The sequence below is a fragment of the Mobula hypostoma genome, chromosome 12, assembly GCF_963921235.1.
Source record: "Mobula hypostoma chromosome 12, sMobHyp1.1, whole genome shotgun sequence".
NCBI lineage: Eukaryota > Metazoa > Chordata > Chondrichthyes > Myliobatiformes > Myliobatidae > Mobula > Mobula hypostoma.
Window position 1 is genome coordinate 104,806,703 of NC_086108.1, and position 18,028 is coordinate 104,824,730.

Consider the following 18,028-nt stretch of genomic DNA (forward strand, 5'->3'; position numbering starts at 1 on the left):
ATTTCATGAAGAGGAAGAGTCTCAGCCCAAAAAAATTGACTGCTCATTTCTCTCCATTACTGCTGCCTGTCCTGCTGAGAATTCGCATCATATTGTGTGAGTTGCAGAGTTAATGTTACTTTGAATGGGACGTCCAGGACCAAGAGGTCACAGACTCAAAATAAAGAATTAGATATTCAGGATGAAGATGAAAAGAAATTCTTTCACTGAGAAGGTGGTGAACCTTTGGAATTCCCTCCCTAAAGGAACTGGGGAACCTAGCTCATCGAGTAGAAAAAAAGGTTCACTTTTGTTCTGGGCCCTCCAAGAGGACCATGACCTTGTCGAAAGGGGTTTGAAGCTTGCGTTCCTTAGTGACCTAGAGAGCTGTGTTGGCTGGAGTCAGGGCTTTATGCTTTGACTCTTTGTAGGGTCACTCATGCCAAACAGGTCAAAGGGTAGAGTCCACTGGTCCTCCAGGTTTGGGGGTTCAACACGAGGCTAACAACCCTGACTGGTTAAAAAAATTGTTATGGAAACAGCAATGAAGAATCCTCTATCTGTGTGTGGTGGTACAAACATAGGCAAAGGCTGTGTGCTTAGACCATAACTATGCTGCCGATGATTTATACATCTCTGTAAGGTCAACACTCAGTCTCCTAACCTGCCAACCTCTGGGATCATCACCATCTAGGCCATGCTTTCTTCCTGGCTTCTACCATCGGGAAGGAGGTAGAGGAGCCTTAGCTCCCACATGACCAGGTTCAGACAGAGTCATTACCCCTCAACCATCAGGCTCCTGAACCAGTGTGGATAACTTCATTCACTTCAACACTGAATTGATTGCTCACACTATGAACTCACTTTCAAGGACTCGTTCTCAATATTACTTATTTATTATTAATTTTTTGGGAGAATTGCACATTGACTTCTTACGCATTTTGGCGTTCATCCTTATACATAACACTATATATTCCGTGAGGGTGGGCTCCACGCTGATGGCATGAGTATCGATTTCTCTTTCCAGTAGAAAAACATTTCCCTTCCCACTTCCTTCTTCTTCTATTTCCCCACTCTGGCCTCATACTTCTTCTAGCCAGCCTATCTCTTCGCCTTCCCTTTCTCCTATGATCCACTCTCCTCTCCTATCAGCTCCCTTCTTCTCCAGCCATTTATCTTCCCCACACACCTGGCTTCACCTATCACCTTCTGGCTAGCCTCCTTCCCATTCCCCCACCTTTTCATTCTAGCGTCTTCCCGCTTCCTTTTCAATCCTGAAGAAAGGTCTTGGCCTGAAATGTTTACTATTTATTCATTTCTATAGATGCTGCTTGCCCTGCTAAGATCCTCCAACATTTTGTGTGCGTTGCTTTGGATTTCCAACATCTGTAGACTTATTGGTGAGACCCGACGTAGACTGAGAGACTGCTCTGTCCACCAGTAAAAGCAGGCTCTCCTGGTGGCCTCCCATTTGAATTCTACTTCCCATTCCCATTCCGACATGTCAGTTCATGGTCTCCTCTACTGCCCCAATGAGGACGCACTCAGGTTGGAGGAACAACCTGAGTGCGTCCTATTCCGTCTGGGTAGCCTTCAATCTGATGGCATGAACATCGATTTCTTGAACTTCCAATAATTGCCCCCTTTCTCCTTCACCATTCCCTATTCCCATTTCCTTCTCTCACCTTATCTCCTTATCGGCCCAGCACCTCCCTCTGGCCTTCTATCCTCTCCTATTAGATTCCCCCTTCTCCAGCCCTTTATCTCTTTTATCAATTGACTTCCTAGCTCTTTATCTTAACCCTTCCCATCTCACAGTTTCAACTATCACTTACTACCTTGTACCTCTTCCTCTCCTCGCCCCACCTTCTTAATCTGACTTCTAATCTCTTTTTTCCAGTCCCGATGAAGGGTCTCAGCCCAAACCATCAAATGTTTACTCTTTTCCATACGTGCTGCCTGGCCTGCTGAGTTTGTCCAGCACTTTGTATGTATTACTATTAATCTGCAGACTTTCTCCTGTTTTTTGGTTATTTGTCTGCCTTTGTTTCTGTGTAGCTTTTCATTGATTCTACTGTATTTCTTTCTATCTACTATGAATGCCTGCAAGAAAATGAATCTCAGGGCAGTATATGATGACATATAGATAGACAGATAGATAGATATCCTTTTTTGATCCCGAGGGAATTTAGGTTTCGTTACAGCCGCACCAACAAGAATAGAGCATAAATATAGCAATACAAAAACCACAAACAATCGAACAACAAAATGCAAACTATGCCAGATGGAAAAAAAATCCAGGACCAATCTATTGGCTCAGGGTGTCTGACCCTCCACGGGAGGAGCTGCAAGTTCAATGGCCACAGGCATTATCAAAGTATATACTTACTTTGATAATACATTTACTTTAAACTTTGAACTTCTCCCCATAACTCAGGCCCTCAAGTCCTGGTAACGTTCCCTAAAATCTTCACACTCCTTCTAACTTGATAATGTCTGTCTCATAGGGCAGCGGAAACTGTCCATGATGCTCCAAGAGCAGTCTCACCAATAACAGCATAGTGTCTCAACTTCTATTCTCTATGAAGGCTAGCACGGCAATGAACCTTCTTCACTACTCATGGCTTCACTTTCAGGGACCTATGTACTCCGAGACCTCTCTGTTCTGCAACATTCCCTGGAAAAGTTAATGTAATTCTATGTCAAGATATGCAGCTAAAAAGCAAAGTCAGAGAAATGTAGTATATATATATTTTTTTCTGTTCTGTGATCTCTGGAAATCCATGATCAGCACATCTACAGATGGCTTAATGAAAACAATGTTTAAAATTCCTGTGCAGGATTTTCAACTGGGGTTGGGGTGACTTCCGCTGACGTGGAATAAACAGGACATAATCCAAAGGGAATATTGATAGAATTGATTAAAGGGATAACATCAAAAATGATTGACTGCAGAATTAGTGTGTCATGTACCGATGCATATTGACCTTGCCTCACAGTGGCAGTGAACCCTAATTAGTTATCTCCACACTGCAGCATTGAACGATATGTTGACAAGCTTGGTTAACAGTGACACATTTGTCCCAGTCAATAAAACCATAAACAGCAGCAGAATATATATTAAGCGCCTAAGTCTATCAGGAAATCCTTGCTAAATAAGAACCATAATGAGGTTAGAGGGCTGCCAGAAAGATGATTTCAAATCTATTTACTGTTTAGTGGCATTCTGACCTTTTCTTCCTTAATAATCTTGCCATACACAATTAGCTCAGATTAACTGTCAGCAATTAAACTGCAGGGAGAATTAAACGAGGGCACCACAGTGAGTAGAGCGCCTTGCTCTCAGATTCAGCAGCCCCAGGTTCAATCGTGACCTTGTGTGGAGTTTGCACCTTCTGCCTGTGACTGTACATTTCCTCACGTTTCCTCACACATCCCAGAGGCGTGCAAGTCAGTGGGTTAATTGGTCACTGTACACCCAAAGGCCTCTTAAAGGTTCGAAGATGCTCTTCTGCACACTGTTGCTATAACGTGTGGTTATATGAGTAACTGACGCCTTCCTGTCAGTTTAAACCAGGTCATTCTCCTCTGATCTCTCTAATTAACAAGGCATTTTCACCCACAGAACTGCTGCCCTTTGGATGTTTTTTGTTTCTTGCACAATTCTCTGTAAATTCTAGAGACTGGTATGCATGAAAACCGCAGGAGATCAACAGTTTCCGAGATACTTAAGCAACCCTGTCTGGCACCAGCGATCGTTCCTTGGTTCTGATGTTTGGTCTGAACAACAACTGAACCTCTTGACCATGACTGTACACTTTATGCTTTGAGTTTCTGCCACATGATTGGCTGATTAGGTATTTGCATTAACGAGCAGATGCACAGGTATACCTAATAAAGTGACCACTGAGTGTATGTTACCACTAACATGTCGATGAGTAGAGGAATCTTGATTGGGGTGGGGTGGTGGGAGCCGATGTATAAACTGAAAGAATATAACAAGGATAGTGTAAATGACTGCCTATTGGACAGCAGAGTCTTGATTAAGATTAAGATTAGATTAGCCTTATTGGTCATGCGTACATCAAAATATGCAGTGAAACGTGTTGTTTGGGTCAACGAACAACACAGTCCAAGGATTGCTGAGAGCAGCCCGTAAGTACTCCCATGCTTCTAACACCAACACAGCATGCCTACAACTTTACTACCCGTATGTCTTGGAAAGTGGGAGGAATCCAGAGCACCTGGAGGAAACCCATGATATCACGAGGACAACGTACAAACTCCTTGGAGACAGCAACAGGACTTTAATAGGCTCAAAGGCCCAGTTTCTGTGATGTGTGAGTCATCAAGGGCACAAACCTCCCCTCCATCAAGAACAGCAACAAAAGGCAGTGTTTCAAGAAGGCTGCACCAATCAAGAAAGACCCTGATCATCCAGGGCAAGCTCTCGTCTCATTACTACCTCAGTCCTTAAATTATTTAAAGACTACTTCCACCATCATTTGAGAAAGAGACAAAGATTTGTGGCCCTCAAATAAGAAAACAAAATTCACCTCACATTAGCACTGAATGGTTGACCACATACTTCTGTCATTAAGGATCCCCATCAGTTCTACCTGGCTGATGGGGACCTCAAGTGCTGGGAGGTTGCAGGTGACAGTGATCTCCCACCATCCAGAGCAGGTTCCCTTCTCATGAATACAGTCAGGGAGGAGGTACAGGAGCTTAAAGACCCACTCTCAGCATTTTAAGAACAGCTTCTTCCCCTCTGACATTGGATTTCTGAATGGACAATGAACCCATGAACGCTATCTCACTGTTCATCTTCTACACTTTAATTCTATTTTTATACTGACATTGAATGCAAGGTTATTGCTGTGACACCATGCAACTAGCTGAAGCCAGTGGTAGTCATTTTGTAACAGTAATCATAATAGTGAATTAAATTTCTTGGTAGGACCTTGCTCTCTGTGATTTTAGTAAAGTTACTTGTGTTTAATGACGATTAGAATCAGAATCAGGTTCATTATCACTGACTAATGTGAAATTTGTCGCTAATTGTCAACAGTGCAGAACAGCACATAAAATACTGTAAATTACAATAAGAACTATATACAAAAAATAAAAAGGTCATGTAAAAAGAGAGAAAAAATTGAGGTAGTGTTCATGGGTTCATAAACTGTACTGAAATCTGATGGTTGAGGATAAAAAGCTATTCCTTAAAAGTTGAGTCTGTGTCCTCAGGCTCCTTTATCTCCGCCCCCACAACCCCCAGAGAGTAGCAATGAGAAGAGGGCATGTTCTGGATGGTGAGAATGCTTAATGATGAATGCCATCTTCTTGAGGCACTGCCTATTGAAGACATCCTCGATGGTGGTAAGGCTAGTGTCCATGTTTGCAATCTTCTGCAAGTTCTTCCGAATTTGCGCACTGCTACCTCCATTCCAGATGGCGATGAAGCCAGTCAGTGTGCTCTCCACGGTAGAAATTTCTACAGAGGATTCTACTCTGAACTCCATTACTGTAGTAGATGATAGAAAAAAGAACATAAGAGCTAAGAAATAATAGGCCATCTGGCCCATCGAGCCTGTTCCACCATTCAATAAGATCATTGCTGATCTGGCAATGGGCTCATCTCCACCTACCTGCCTTTTCCCCATAACCCTGCTAAGAGGGCTACGTGGTAGGGAAATTCTAGGCAGTTTCTAGAGTAGGTTACATGGACGGCCCAACATTGTATTGTGGTTCAAAGAGTCTGTAATGTGCTGTAGATGTCTATGTTTCTATGCAAAAATCTATCCAAGTTTACCTTAAATGTATTTACTGAGGTAGCCTCCACTGCTTCATTGAGCAGAGAATTCCACAGATTCAACACTCTCTGGAAAAAGCAATTCCGCCTCATCTCCATCCTAAATATATTCCCCTGAATCTTGACATTATGTCCCCTAGTTCTTGTCTCACCTACCAGTGGAAACAATTTTCCTGCCTCTATCTTATCTATTCCTTTCATAATTTTATATGTTTCTATAAGATCTCCTCTCATTCTTCTGAATTCCAGCAAATACAGTCCTAGGCGACTCAATCTGTCCTCATAGTCTAACCCCCTCATCTCTGGAATCAACCTGGTGAACCTCTTCTGAACCGCCTCCAAAGCCAGTATATCTTTCCCCAAGTAAGGAGACCAGAACTGCACGCGGTACTCCAGGAGTAGCCTCACCAGTACCCTGTACAGTTGCAGCATACTTCCCTGCCCTTAAATTTAATCTCTCTAGCAAAAAAAAGGCCAACATTCCATTTGCCTACTTGATAGCCTGCTGCACCTACAAACCAATCTTTTGTGATTCATGCACAAGCACCCCCAAGTCCCTCTGCACAATAGCATGCTGCAATTTTTTTATCATTTAAATAACAATCTGCTGTTTCATTTTTCCTTCTAAAGTGGATGATCTTGCATTTATCAACATTGTACTCCATCTACCAGACCCTTGCCCACTCACTTAACCTATCTATATCTCTCTCCAGACTCTCCATATCTTCTGCACAATATGCTTTTCCACTCAATTTAGTCTCATAAGCAAACTTAGATACAGTACACTCGGTCCCCTCTTCCAGATTGTTAATGTATATCGTGAACAGTTGTAAGCCCAGCACTGACCCCTGCAGCACGCAGCTCACCACTGACTGCCAATCAGAGTAACACTCATATATCCCAACTTTCTGCTTCCCATTTGTTAACCAATCCTCTATCCATGCTAATACATCACCCCTAACTCTAAGCATCCTTATCTTATGGATAAGTCTTTTATGCGGCATCTTATCAAACGCGTTCTGGTAATCCAAATAAGTGACAGCTATCTGTTCCCCTCTATCCGCTGTGCTTGTTATATCCTTAAAGAACTGCAGTAAGTTTGTCAAACAGGACCTGCCTTTGCTGAATCCATGCAGCATCTGCATGATGGATCCATTTCTTTCCAGAAAACACCTCCCTATCCTAAATTGAAAGTCTGGAACAGCCTCACCTACTCATTAAAATGGAGGAAGACCAGCTGGGAGGAAGTCAGGATGTCAAGAGTCCATGCAGTTGTTAATCGTGGACAGCAGGAGAAGTCCTTAACACCACAAACCACTCACTCATCCTTCCCATCCAGTTGCAGACTCTGTGGTTTCTACACAAGTCATCAGAACTGAAATGGAAGTGACTGCCTCAAAGATTATGTTGGCAAAGTAGGGTGGTGCGGTGGTGTAGCGGTTACTGTCATCGTCTACAGTGCCATCAGTCACTGAACGGGGTTCAATTCCCATCTGTAAGGGCGTTCGTTATATGTTCTCACCTGACCCTGTGGGTTTCTTCAGGGTGTTCTGGTTTTCTCCCACAATCCAATGACATGGTTGGTAGGGTACTTGGTCACATGGGTGTAACTGGGTGGCACTGGCTCCAGTAAAGATTCTTTTACTCTTAGTAACAGGGTGGCAGGGTGGAAATATGTCTCTAGCAAAGGAGATGTAAGGTGCTCCTTCCCTCTGCTAGCCTGCACGTCTCCCTTGGGCAAGGTGTAGCACCTGCTTAGCCTCCCCGATCAGGGTCACATGAAGCCAAGGAAACAGGTGGTGGATGGTTGTATGAGGAGCTGGTGCATATCATAAGTCCTGGTTTATGACCACTAATGCCAGGCAGAAGGCAAATGCAAACAACTTCTGTAGGAAACTTTACCAAGCACAATCATGGTCATGGAAAGACCATGATTGCCCGTGTCCTATGAGATGGCACATAAAGAATGAATGAACACTTATTAATACCTCTGCTGAACCTGTTTCTATACCAGAACTTTTGCCACCCTTATTCCTATTATCAAAAGTAAAGTCCTACACAATCAAAGACTTTCTCGGCTCCCTGTTTCCTTGGTAGAAAGGCAGTTAGTGTAACACTACATCAGCAGTGATCGGAAGATCAGGGGTTCAATTCCTGCTGCTGTCTGTATGGAGTTTGTACATTCTCTCCATAACTTTGTGGGTTTCCTCTGGGTGTTCCAGTTTCCTCCCACTTAAAAATGTATGCGTTAACGTTGTGGGTATGCTATGTTGGTGCCACAAGTTACTCCTAGCACATCCTAGGACTGTGTTGGTTGTTCGCACATTTCAGTGTATACAGTGCGATACATTGATGTAGATGTAATCCTTAAAGCTAATCTTAAAGATCTTTATTTTTAATGTATGGATTAATAAAGAGACAGCTCTCTCCCTTTGCTCACATTTTGCCTTTGTAGCAATTTAACCAATATTGTTATTGCACAGACATTAACGAGTTTGATGTCAGCGTTGCAAATTCACGTTAGAGGAACGAGGAAGAGAACACAGCTTGCTTTCCCCCATGTGATATCAATGAACATCACAAACAAACAAGCAACTAAAACTTTGCTTGTTAGTTTGCGCTATTGATATGAGAGCCGAAGCAATCCCACAGTCCCATGATTCCATGGGTAATAATGCTAATGCACTTATCTACTGTGAATAGCAGTATAATTAGGAAGCAATTTATTTCCAGTTATATGTTGGTCATTGGAATATAAAGCAATATGGTAGCATATAATCAAGAAGGTGCTCTGATGCTCTTTACACTACTAATTATACATTGTCATTATTGTTAATGATATTCCAGCTATTTAACAGAGGCAAGATCTGTAATATATGGGGAAGATATATAAACTGGGAAAAGACATATGACTGATTTTGTTCAGCACTGAAGTTATGAGCTCACTTTCAAGGGCTCTACAGCTCATGTTCTCAACCTTACTTTCGGGGTGCAATGGTAGCGTAGCCGTTATCGCAACGCTATGACAGCTCGAGGTGTTCTGGAGTCTGGAGTTCAGGTCCGGTGCTGTCTGTAAGGAGCTTGTGCATTCTCCTCGTGAAGCACATACATTCCCTCCAGGTGCTCCAGTTTCCTACCACAGTTCAAAGATGTACTGGCTAGTAAGTCAATTGGTCATTGTAAATTGACCAGTGATTAGGCCAGGGTTCAGTAGGGGAGTTGCTGGGCGTTATGGCTCATTGGGCCAGAAGGGCCTGTCCCATACTGTATCTCTAAAGAAGTAGATACATAAATAATTTATTTGTTTTTTTTTGTAATTGCACAATTTGTCTTCTTATGCATATTGGTTGTTGGTCTGTCTTTGTGCATAGCTTTTCATTGATCCGATTGTGTTTCTTTGCATCGACTGTGATTGCCTGAAAAATGAATCTCAGGATGACATTCACATACTTAGAGAATACAATTACTTTGAACCCTTTGAACTTTTGATACCCTGAAAATGGAGCAGGCCACTCAGTCCCTGGTTCTGTTGTTCTAGATGAATGTGCCTGATCACCAGGCCAATATCATATTGAAAATTATGAGGGTTATAGATAGGGTGAGTGCAGGCAGGCTTTTTCCACCGAGCTTTGTGTGAAATTAGATCTAGAGGTCATAGGTTAAGGGTGAAAGGTGAGATATTGAACGGGAACTTGACGCGACGAGGGGGGGGGGGCTTCTTCACAAAGAGAGTAGTGTGAGTGTGGAATGAGTTGCCAGCAGAAATGTTGGACATGGCTTCGATTGCAGCATTGAAGAGAAGTTTGAATGAGTATATGGATGGGAGAGGTATGGAGGGTTCTGGTCCACGTGAGGACCTCCTCCTTCTCACCATTGTCTGCTAGTTTTAGAATATTGTACACAGTTGCTGTCACCTACCTGCAGGAAAGGTATCAACAAGCTTCAAAGAATACTAAGAAAATTTACAAGGATATTGCCAGGACTTGAGGGCCTGAGTTAAAGGGAAATCTGAAATAGGTTAGGAGTTTATTCCTTGGATACAGAGGAATAGTGGACTTCAGAAAGGGGGAGCCAAGGGAACGCACACCAGGCCTCATTGCGGGTTCAGCAGCGGGAGGGGTGAGCAATTTAATATTGCTGAGTGTTAGCATCTCTGAAGATCTATCCTGGGCCCAACATATTGATGCAATTATCAGGAAGGTATGTCAGTGGCTATATGTCACTAGGGGTTTGAGATTTGGTATGACACTAAATCTCTACAGATGTACATGGAGAGCATTCTGACTGGTTGTATCACTGTCTGGGATGGAGGGGCCACTGCACAGGATTGGAAAAAGATGCAGAGGGTTGCAAACTGAGCCAACTCCATCATGGGCACTAGCCACCACACCGTCGAGGACAGCTTCAGAAGGTAATGCCTCAGGAGGGCTTCAACCATCATTAACAAACCCCATCACCTAGGACATGGCCTCTCTCATTTTAGGATCAGCTTCTTCCCTTCCACTATCAGATTTCTGAATGGACAATGAACCACCCCATGAACAGTTCTTCACTGATTTTGCATTACTTATTTAAGTTAATCTTTAATATATATATATTACTGTAATTTACTGGCACAAAATAACAAATTTCATAACATCCGTCAGTAATATCAAACCCGATTCTGAGAATGAAGGGAAACTTTACAGAGGTGTACAAAATTATGAGAGTAGTAAATAGAGTGAATTCTTGCAGACAACAGGAATTCTGCAGATGCTGGAAACTCAAGCAACACACATCAAAGTTGCTGGCGAACGCAGGAAGCCAGGCAGCATCTCTAGGAAGAGGTACAGTGGATGTTTCGGGCCAAGACCCTTCGTCAGGACTAACTGAAGGAAGAGCTAGTGGGAAAGTGGGAGGGGGAGGGATGGAGCTAAGAGCTGCGAGTCTGAGTCAAAATGTGGTCGAAAAGTCGAGTCTACATCCGTTATTTATTTATATACACACATTCTTTCTCTCTCTCCTTTTTCTCCCTCTGTCCCTCTCACTATACCCCTTGCCCATCCTCTGGGTTTTTCCCCCCCTCCCCCTTTCCCTTCTCCCTGGGCCTCCTGTCCCATGATCCTCTCATATCCCTTTTGCCAGTCACCTGTCCAGCTCTTGGCTCCATCCCTCCCCCTCCTGCTTGAATTCTTGCAGGCTTTTTTTCCATTCAGGTTGGGTGAGACTAGAGTTAGAGGTCATAGAGTAGGTTTAAACTGGAAGTTGAAATATTCAAGGGGAACCTGGGAAGTAACTACTGCATTCAGAGGGCAGTGTAAGAGTGAAATGAGTGGAAGCGGTGGATACGGGTTCAATTGTAACATTTAAGAGAAGTTTGGATAGGTACATGGATGAGACCAGATTGGAAGGATATGGTCCCTGGATGGGATTAGGCAGAGGACTAGGTCAGAATGGACTAGATATGCTGAAGGGCCTCTTTCTGTGCTGTTCTACTGTATGACTTTATAACTCCCCCCAGATTCCACTACACACCCACACACAGAAGACAGTTTACAGGGACCGATTATCCTATCAGGATATGGTAAAAGAATCAGAATCAGGTTTAATATTACCAGTATATGTCATGAAATTTTTTAAACTTTGCAGCAGCAGTACAATGCAATACATGATAATATAGAGAAAAACTGAATTATAGTAAATATACATAAAGGCATCCGTTAGTCTTGTGAGACCATGGATCTGCACCTGGAAAGTCTTCACTCTCCGGGACGCAGGCCTGGGCAAGGTTGTATGGAAGACCAACAGTTGCCCATGGTGCAAGTCTCCCCTCTCCACGACACTAATGTTGTCCAAGGGAAGGGCATTAGGACCCATACAGCTTGGCACCAGTGTCGTCGCAGAGCAATGTGTGATTAAGTGCCTTGCTCAAGGACACAACACGTTCCCTCAGCTGGGGCTCGAACTCACGACCTTCAGGTCGCTAGTCCAATGCCTTAACCACTTGGCCACGTGCCCACAGTAAATATACATATATACATTAATAATGATATTAAATTAGTACAAAAAATAGAAATATGGAAGTAGTGAGGTAGTGTTCATGGGTTCATTATTCATTCAGAAATTGGATGGAAAGGGGGAAGAAGCTGAATCTTTGAGTGTGTGCCTCAGGCTTCTGTTCTTCCTTCCTGATTGTAGCAATGAGATGAGGGCATGTCCTAGGTAGTGGGGGACCTTAATGATGGATGCCGCCTTTTCGAAACACTGCTCCTTGAAGATGTCCGTAAGACTCTAAGAACATAAAATATAGGAGCAGAATTAGGCCATTTGGCCCTTCTTAGTCTGTTCTGCTATTTCATCATGGCTGATCCAATTTTCCTCTCAGCCACAATCTCCTGCCTTCTCCACATATCCCTTCATGCCCTGATTAATCAAGAATCTATCAACGTCTGCCTTAAATATACAGCTGCTTGTGGCAAAGAATTCCACAGATTCACCACTTTAGCAATAGAAATTCCTCATCTACATTACAAAAGGATGCCCCTCTATTCTGAGGCTTGGTCCTCTGGTCTTAGACTCCTCCACTATAGGAAACATCCTCTCCACATTGACTCTATCAAGGACTTTCACCATTCAATGGGTTTCATGAGGTCATCCCTCATTCTTCTGAATTTCGGTGAGTACAAGCCCACAGAAATCAAATGTTCTTCATATAACAAGCCGTCCAATCCAGGAGTCATTTTCGTGAACCTTCTTTAAGATCCTCTCCTGTTTCAGCACATTCTTTCTAAGATAAGGGGCCCAAAACTGGTCACAATACTATAATTCTCCCTTCACTTGTGCTTTATAAAGTTTCAAAATTACTTCCCTGCTTTTATATTCTAGTCCTCTAGAAAATAATGCTAACATTGCATTTGCCTTTCTCAGCACAAAATCCACCTGCAAATTAACCTTTTGAAAATCCTGTATAACAACTCCCAAGTCCCTATGCACTTCAGATTTTTGTGTTTTCTTTCCATTTAGAAAATAGACAAACCTTCTGTTTCTTCCACCAAGGTACATGACCATACATTTCCCGACACTGTATTCCATCTGCCACTTCTTTCCCCATTCTCCTAATTTGTCCAACTCCTTTTGTAGCCTGTCTACTTCCTTAAAACTACCTGCCCCTCCACTAATTATCATTGCAACAAAGCCATCAATTCTATTATCTGAATCATTGACATATAACCTAAAAAGAATCAATCCCAACACAGACTCCTGTGGAACACCACTAGTCACCAGCAGCCAACCAGCAAAGGCTCCCTTTATTCCCACTCTTTGCCTCCTGCCAATCATTCACTGCTTTATTCATGCCAGAATCTTTCTTGTAATACCATTGGCTTGAGCTTGTTAAGAAGCCTCATGTGTGGCACTTTGTCAAAGGCCTTCTGAAAATCCAAGTACACAACATCACTGATACTTCTTTGTCTATCCTGCTTGTTCTAGCAGATCTGTCAGGATAGATTTTCCCTTGAGGAAATCATGCTGACTATGGCTTGTTTTAACATGCGCCTTCAAGTACCCTGAGACTTTATCCTTAGTAATCGACTCCAACATCTTCTCAACCACTGAGATCACACTAACTGGCCTATAGTTTCCTTTCTTCTTCCTCTCTCCCTTCTTGAAGAGTGGAGTGACATTTGCAATTTTCCAGTCTTCTGGAACATTTCCAGAATCGAGTAATTCTTGAAAGATCATTAGTAATGCCGCCATGATTTCTTCAGCCACCTCTTTCAGAACCCTGGGGTGAACACCATCTGGCCCAGGTGACTTAACTACCTTCAGACATTTCAGTTTCCCAAGAACCTTTTCTCTAGTAATGGTTCCTTCACACAATTCATGCCCCCTGACACCTAGAACTTCTGCCATACTGCTAGTCTTCCATTTTGAAGACAGATGCAAAATACTAATTCAGTTCATCTGCTATTTCCTTGTCCCTATTACTACCTCTCCAGCATCATTTTCCAGTGGCCCGATATCTACCCTCACCTCTCTTTTACATTAATATATGTGAAGAAACTTTTGGCATGCTGTTTAATATTACTGGTTAGCTTACTTTCCTATTCCATCTCTACCTTGTTAATTACTTTTTAGTTGCCTTCTGTTGGCTTTTAAAAGCTGCCCAATTCTCAAACTTCCCATTAATTTTTGCTGTATTATATGCCCTCCCTTTGGCTTTTACAAACGTACATTGTCTTTGCCTTATCTTATTAGCCATGGTTGTGTCATCTTGTATTTGGAATACTTCATCTTCTTTGGGATATCTATATCCTATGCCTTCTGTATTGCTTCCAGAAATACTAGCCATTGCTGCTCTGCCATCATCCTTGCCAGTGTTCTTTTCCAATCAATTCTGGCCAACTCCTCTCACATGCCTCTGTAATTTCCTTTACTCCACTGTAATACTGATGCATCTGACTTTAGTTTCTGCTTGTCAAATCTCAGGGGAATTCGATTATATTATGGTCACTTTCCCCAAAGGGTTCTTTTACCTTAAGCTCTCTAATCAATTCAGTTTCATTGCACAACACCTAATCCACAATAGCTGTTCCCATCATGGCTCAACTATGAGCTGCTCTAAAAATCTATCTTGTAGGCATTCTGGAAATTCCCCCTCTTGGAATCCAGCACCAACCTGATTTTCCCAATCTACCTGCATATTGAAATCCCCCATGACTACTGTAGCATTGCCCTTTTGGCATGCATTTTCTATTTCCTGTTGTAATATGTAGGCCACATCCTTACTACTATTTGGGGGTCTGTATATAGTTCCCATCAGGGTCTTTTTACCCTCGCATTTCCTTAGTTCTGTCCACACTGATTCATCTCCTTCCTTCTGACTCTATGTCATCTGTTTCTTATGATTTGATTTCATTTTTTGACCAACAGGTCAATGCTCCCCCCCCCCCACCCCTTGCTTTCTGCCTGTTCTTTCAATCCAATGTGTATCCTTGGACATTAAACTCCCAGCAATATTCTTCTTTCAGCCACGATTCAGTGATGCCTACAACAGCATACACGCCAATCTGTAGCTGTGTTACAAGTCATCTACTTTATTCCCTATACTGTGCGCATTCAAATATAACACCTTCAGTTCTGTATTTGCCCTTTTTGTTTTGTTTTCCTTTTACGTTGCAACTCATCCTGTTGACTGCAGTTTTGCTCTGTCAACAGTCACTCTTCACTACACAATGCCTCTGTTTGTAAACCAGCTACCTCATCTTCAGCACTGTTATCCACCTTTCCTACAATACTTCCTACATTGAAATATACGCTGCTGATGACACTGGTCGCAGCATGCTCAGCCTTTTGATTCCTAACTTTGTCTGAGGATCTACTAACATCTGCCTCCACACCCTCTCCATCAACTGTTCTGGCACTCCGGTTCCCACCCCCGTGCAACGCTAGTTTGAACCCCACAGTGCAGTATCTTTGTGCTAAGATATCAGTCCCCCTCCATTCCTTCTATCCAGGTCAAACCTTCCCTGGAAGAGTGCCCAATGATACAGAAACCTTTCACCATCCCTCCTACACCAACTCCTTAACCACGTATTAAGCTGTATAATCTTCTTAGATATAGCCTCACTAGCACGTGGCACAGGTAGCAATTCTGAGATCACAATTTAACACCTTACTCCCTCTACTCTGTATGCAGAACCTCATCACTCATGACATTGGTACCTACGTGGTCCATGACTTTTGGCTGTTCACCCTCCCACTTAGGAATACTGAGGACATGATCCAAGATATCCCAGACACTGGTACCTGGGAGGTAATATACCATCTGGGAATCTTGTTCTTGCCCACAGAACCCCCTGTCCATTCTACTAACTAACGAATCTGCTATCACCACAGTGTGCCTGTTCTCCCCACTTCCCTTCGGAGTCACAATGCCAGACACAGTACCAAAGTCCCGACCACTGTGACTTTCCTCTGTTACATCATCCTCCCTGACAGTATCCAAAGTGATATATCTGTTGTAGGGGGAGACGGCCACAGGGGTACTCTGCACTAGCTCCTTACCCCTTTCTGCTTTCTGACTGTCACCCATTTTCCTTTGTCCTGCACCTTGGGTGTAACTACCTCTCTATATGACCTATCTATTACCCCCTTAGCCTCCCGAATGATCTGGAGTTCATCCAGTTCAACTTCTTAACGTGGTTTGTTAGAATCTGCAGCTGGATGCATGTCTTGCAGTTGTAGTCGTCAGGGACACTGGAGGTCTCCCTGCCTTCCCACATCCCACAAGAGGAGCATTCCAGTATCCTGCCTGGTATCTCTACTGTCCTAACTGAGTAACATAAAGAAGTGAAGGAGAAAAAGAAACTTAATCTTGAGTTACACACATAAAAGTTGCTGGTGAACGCAGCAGGCCAGGCAGCATCTATAGGAAGAGTAACGTCGACTGTACCTCTTCCTAGAGATGCTGCCTGGCCTTCTGCGTTCACCTTTTATGTGTGTTGCTTGAAATTCCAGCATCTGCAGATTTCCTCGTGTTTGATAAATCTTGAGCTCTTCTTTTTTTGCTTTCTTAGACTGAAGCCTTTCTTTGCTGAAGCCTTGAAGAGCTAAAGCCTCAAGATCACCACTCTGGCTTTGTCCACTGAGATGACAGCCACTATGATGATGGCCTGGATATTAAGGCAGCTAGTGCCTGTGATGGAGTTGACTAAGTTTACAACCCTCTGCAGCTTACTTTGATCCTGTACAATAACCCCCCATTCCCCATGCCAGACAGTGATGCAACCAGTTAGAAAGCTCTCCATGGTATATCTGTGGAAATTTTCAAGTGCTTTAGGTGACATTTGGCATCTCCTCAAACTTCTAATAAAAAACAGCCACCGCCTGTCTTCTTAAAGTTGTGTCGATATGTTGGGTACAGGTTAGGTCCTCAGAGATATTGACACCCAGGAACTTGTAATTGCTCACTCTCTACTTCTGATCTCTCTATGAGGACTGGTGTGCGCTCCCTCATCTTTCCTTCTCTGAGGTCCACAATCAGTTCTTTGAAGACTGAAACCTCCGGAAGAAACTCATGCACAATCTATATGGACAGCACCTGAAATCAGGAATGAACTTGAGCAGCTAGAACTCGGCCACTCCAGCGGTTCATGCTCTCATTCTTAAGTGACACTTACTTTCTTTGACAGGATGCAGAGAAATATGAAGATGAACATCCCTTGGAATGCATTGGAAATGGTGAATAGATATGCTGTCACCATGGTTCCCTTGACAATGTGCAACACCCCGAAAGTCCAGGTAGCACCAAGGAGGAAGAGAAGGGCCAGGGCACCACGAGCACAAGACCTGGAAAACAGAGTGAGAGAGTACATTAATTCACCTTCCATGCAGAGTTAGGTCACCCAAACAGACCTACATCTGAGGACCAGACTCATCTCAAGAGGGCCAGCCCCACCTGAAGAGGACCATACCAGTCTGAGGAGGTCCAGTCCCATCCCAGGAGGTCCAGTCGCATCTCAGGAGGACCAATCCCATCTCAGGTCCATCTATCTCAGGAGGTCCATCTGGTCCTCCTGAGATAGAGAATGCCTGAGTATAGCTGTTTAACATGGGAAGGCTGATGTACAGGAGGCCATCACATGGTCCTTGACAGATTGGGGTCAGGGTCCAGTGACATGGAATACAAGATGACTGAGGACCCTTCACTGCTGCAGCCTTCCTCCGCCTTCACTGGCATTGCAATGTGTCATCATCTTCTGCCAGCTCCACCATTGATCTCAGCAGGGCAGGCAGCATCTATGGAAATGAATAGATAGTCTATATGTTGGGCCTAAACTTTTCTTAAGGACAAAGAAGAAAAGGGTAAGATGCTGGAATAAAAAGGTGATTTTCGTGAAATTTGTTATTGCGCACAGCAGTACAGTGCAATACATAATAATAAAAATATTCTGTAAGTTACAATAAGAAATATAAATAAATAAACAAGTGGGGTAAAAGGAGAACAGAATAGTAAGGTAGTGTTCGGAAATATGATAGCAGAAGGGAAGAAATTGTCACTGAAATTTTGAGTATGAGTCTTCAGGTTCCTGTACCCCTTCCCTGATGGTAGAAATCAGAAGAAGGCATGTTCTGGGTATTGGGAGATCCCTCTCACCTGTGACTTCCCACCACTTTAGATCCCCGTAAAGCAGGCGGTACTGGTGGGATCCTTAACGATGGAAATATGTGGTTAACCATTGAAGATAAACATGAAGT

General features: G+C 43.2%; 1 protein-coding gene across 3 annotated transcripts in view; it reads right to left on the bottom strand.

Moving 5' to 3' along the window:
- Positions 1-18,028, bottom strand: part of adgrl4 (adhesion G protein-coupled receptor L4) — a 169,507-nt gene that overhangs the window by 6,296 nt on the left and 145,183 nt on the right. For all 3 annotated transcript variants that reach the window (XM_063064755.1, XM_063064756.1, XM_063064758.1), the window contains one exon: positions 16,951-17,119. In XM_063064755.1, coding sequence (XP_062920825.1) covers positions 16,951-17,119 — 169 coding nt within the window. The remainder of the gene's footprint in view (positions 1-16,950; positions 17,120-18,028) is intronic.